This window comes from Rhea pennata, chromosome 8, assembly GCF_028389875.1.
Source record: "Rhea pennata isolate bPtePen1 chromosome 8, bPtePen1.pri, whole genome shotgun sequence".
In the NCBI taxonomy this organism is placed as follows: Eukaryota; Metazoa; Chordata; class Aves; order Rheiformes; family Rheidae; genus Rhea; species Rhea pennata.
In genome coordinates this window covers 38,223,363-38,227,360 of record NC_084670.1, presented here as the reverse complement: position 1 = coordinate 38,227,360, position 3,998 = coordinate 38,223,363, and the positions used below count along the sequence as shown (strand labels likewise).

General features: G+C 52.6%; 1 protein-coding gene across 1 annotated transcript; it reads right to left on the bottom strand.

The window, feature by feature from the left end:
* Positions 1-2,475: 2,475 nt before the first annotated feature.
* Positions 2,476-3,411, bottom strand: LOC134143776 (olfactory receptor 14J1-like). Its single transcript, XM_062582062.1, has one exon. It carries the CDS (start codon positions 3,409-3,411, stop codon positions 2,476-2,478), a length of 936 nt encoding a protein of 311 aa, XP_062438046.1.
* Between the last annotated feature and the right edge of the window lie 587 nt (positions 3,412-3,998).

Sequence of the window (3,998 nt, the reverse complement as noted above, 5' to 3'; positions counted from 1 at the left end):
CTGCCCCAAGGCCCTGCCATGCCCCGTGCTGCCGCACACAAGATGGAGCCATCCTGCCTGGTGGAAAATGCAAGAGAACATAATGAAATGTTAAAGTATAGAATGGACTGGACTTGCCTGGACTTGGCTGGACTGCAATGGACTGCAATGGAATGAAATGGAATGGAATTAGATGGCAAGCGTTGGTTTGGTGTGACTGCAAGGCAACAAGACAGGGTTGGATACCAGTGGAGAGAGACACTCAGAGTTTGTGCGGGGCTGAACAGGAGAGAGTTAATAAAAGATTTACACTTCAAGCTGAACAGGGAAAACTGGGAACCGTGAGGGGAGATGTTGCTGGCAGGAGACTGCTGGAGGCACTGGCTGGATGCATGGCTTAGATGCCCAGGTGGGACTCTCCCGATGTATTCCAAGGGCCCCCCACTTTTATCTACTAGAACCATTTCCTTATCTTAGGTGTGCTAGCCATGTGCCAGCTACTGTCTGGGAAGCAGCCAGGCATTGCAGACAGAACCGAATATGCATGCCTGGTTCTGATCAGAATTTGGTCAATGTGCAATTCCACACGCTGGGCCTGCTACCATGTACTCTGCCAGTCATTGACTCCTGGTCAGACCTTCTGTGGGGGTTCTCACTACAGAGGGACTGCTGGAGATCTCCAGGACCATGATCTGCTCTGAGCTGGGCTAACTTCACAGTTATATCGGTTGGTAAATGCTTTCTCCAGGAGACTTTTTAAAGATCTCTTGGTCCCTTCCCCAGTGCTACTCAGCTATCATGGTTACTATTTGTTTTTCCTTAAACTCATTTGAAATTACCTTTGTTGCTTGTCCTTGTTGCCTCTTGTCCTTTCCTACCCCATCACTCTGGCCCCAGGCAGACCATCCCATCTGCTTTGATCGAGGACGATCACAGCCTCACCTCCAAGCACAACCTTGCTGGGATCTTAGGACCACAGACAGGCCATGGTGGCCAGCTCCAAGCAGACCTGTGTGCTGCAGATCCCTGTGTAGTCTCTGATGAGAGTGTATGGAGACGTAAAAATGACCCAGGGCAGAGCCTGTGGGCTGATGTCAGGGCAGACGTGAGGCAGCAGGGGTGAGAAGAGAAGACTTCCAGCAGCTCTTCTCCACACTTGGGTAGGGAGTGACACACCCAGTAGTGCTCTTGAGAGAAGATGGTGACACAGGACAGGAGAGAGACTGCCCCTGAGAGACTATGAGAGACTAATAGCAGGGAGTCCCCTCCATGATCATCTGGAGCTGGTCCGTCTGCAGAGGGGCTACCAGGAGCATTGCAGCTGGTGTTGCCCACCCTGCACTTCCCACCCAGGGTGCTCCTTTGATTCCCTGGAGCAACAACAAAGGGGAGCCCTGTCTCACTGTGATCTGGGGCCACTTGTGGGATTCCACAGTGTGGGAGCTTCTAGAGTGCCATGGCTCCCATCTGCATCCTATCCTGGTGCTGGCCCAGCCCTCTTGCCCTGCATGCAGCCCCAGGGCCTGCTCTGAAAGCACAGCACAGGACAGGGTGCATTCTAGGGGGAAACATGCCTCCAGTATGGTCCCCATGACAGCCCTTGGTGCCCTGGCCACCACGACCCTCCTGTATGGCCACCTCCCACCAGTCCTTAGCCCCTGCCCAGCCCTGATGCTGTCCTCCCAGGGTTAGCAGAATGGCCATGCTCTGGGGTCTGCTGGCATCTGGACCCACAGAAAGGCCAGGCAAGATGGTCATTTCCCTCATGCAGGTGCTGAGCCCAGCAGGCAAATGGAGCTGATCACATTCAAAGGTCACCTTTCACCAGGACTACAGTGGATGGTTGGTGCTGGAAAATAGCTGGTCAGAGGAGTTGGGTGTGTGAGGAGTTTCTGGGGCAGTTTCTCCTCTCTGTTCATGAAACAAGAAGCTAGGCTGGATCTTTGCCCTGTGGCACCCTGCTTGAGGGCCCTTATGGGAGGAGGATGGTCTACAGGCCCAGGATTTAGCTCCAGGACCTCTTCTGCATGTTCCCTGGCAGCCCTGCAGAGGACCCAGGAGGGTGCTTATCCTCCCAGGGCTCACAGCTGCATGCCTAGCCCTCCAGCTGAGCAGAGAGCCTTGTCTGGGGGTGACTTTTGGGGTAAGGACCAGCACACAGGGTGAATGTGATCAAGGATGTGTTGTGGACAGGGCCTGAGGGACTACAGCTTTGGAGGAAGGGCCCAGCCTTCAGGCAAGGCCCCAGGAAGAACCTACTTTATAAGAAGGATACTACGAGAGAGTCAGCTCTGACCCAGTGTTAGACACAACTTTATATGGGTAGCAGGTGAGACAGAGCAGTCTCAGTAAAAGTGGAATGAATCCACCCGTTTCTGTAGCAACGTGATAATAATAACAACAGTAATAACAGCAATAATAAAAACCAAGTGATCAAACAAAGCTCAGTCCTGGTACGAGACACAGCAGGAGTCATTTGTGCAGAGCAATGGCAATTTAACAACAGCTGAAAAATGTCCATGAAATCATTTTCCTCAGTGCATCCTTGAGCTCCTTGTTCCTCATGCTGTAGATGAGGGGGTTCACTGTTGGAGGCACCACCGAGTACAGAACAGCCACCACCAGATCCAGAGCTGGGGAAGAGAGGGAGGGGAGCTTCAGGCAGGCAAACAGGCCAGTGCTGATGATCAGGGAGACCATAGAAAGGTGGGGGAGGCACATGGAAAAGGCTTTGTGCTGGCCCTGCTCAGAGGGGATCCTCAGTACAGCACTGAAGATCTTCACATAGGACAGCACAATGAAAATGAAACACCCAAAGAATAAACAGGCACTAACCACAATAAGCCCAGCTTCCCTGAGGTAGGAGTGTGAGCAGGAGAGCTTGAGGATGTGGGAAATCTCACAGAAGAACTGGTCCACTGTGTTGCCTTGACAGAGGGGTATGGAAAATGTGTTGGCAGTTTGCAGGAGAGCATAGAGAAAACCACTGGCCCAAGCAGCTACTGCCATTTTGATATAGGCTCTGCTGCCCATGAGTGTGCTGTAGTGTAGGGGTTTGCAGATGGCAATGTATTGGTCATAGGCCATGACTGTGAGGAGAGAATACTCTCCTTCGAACAAGAAAACAAATACATAAACTTGAGCAGCACATCCTGAGTAGGAAATGGCTCTGGTGTCCCACAGGGAATTGGCCATGGATTTGGGGACAGTAACAGAGATGGTGCCAAGGTCCAGAACAGAGAGGTTGAGGAGGAAGAAGTACATGGGGTTGTGGAGGCGGCGGTCACAGGCTATGGCTGTGATGATGAGGCCGTTGCCCAGGAGGGCAGCCAGGTAGATGCCCAGGAAGAGTGAGAAGTGCAAGAGCTGCAGCTCCCGAGTGTCTGCAAATGCCAGGAGGAGTAACTCACTGAGGGAGCTGCTGTTGGACATTGGCTCTGCCTTGGTTCCGGGCACTGTGCAAGGAGGAAAAGGCATTGGCAAGATAGAACAGGCTTTTCTGGGCAAAACCCACTCCAGTCCTCGTAGAACCTGCCACATTGCCTCTCTCCTTTACCTTGTTCAGCTCCTTTCCAGACCTCCGGCTTGTGCTGAGGGTGCCCTGCAGCACAGAGGCCTCGGCCCATGAGCTCCAGAGGAGTTAGCCCTGCTCCACCGGGGTTTGTAAATGGAGGTGTCAGACTTCCTCGTGTATTTGGTGAGGATACCTGGGGATGGGTGCCCTGAGCTGAGGAAAGGGGATTTAGTCTGGCAATCCAGAGGGAATATTTTCTTTTTATCATTATGAGAGACAAACACAGCGCTCATGGCAGCTGTGCAGGAAAGAGAAGGTACTTCTGAGGGGTTCATCTCTCCAGGCTTTGCCATCTTGAACTGGGTGTCTGTATCTGGATCAATCACACCAGCTCCCACTCTGCCAAGGGAGGGAAACAGTGCAGTGAAGGCAGGGGATGACCCGATCCTTCTTAAATGTGTCTTTCCAACTGAGAAGGACCCTGCCCTCACATCATTGTACTATC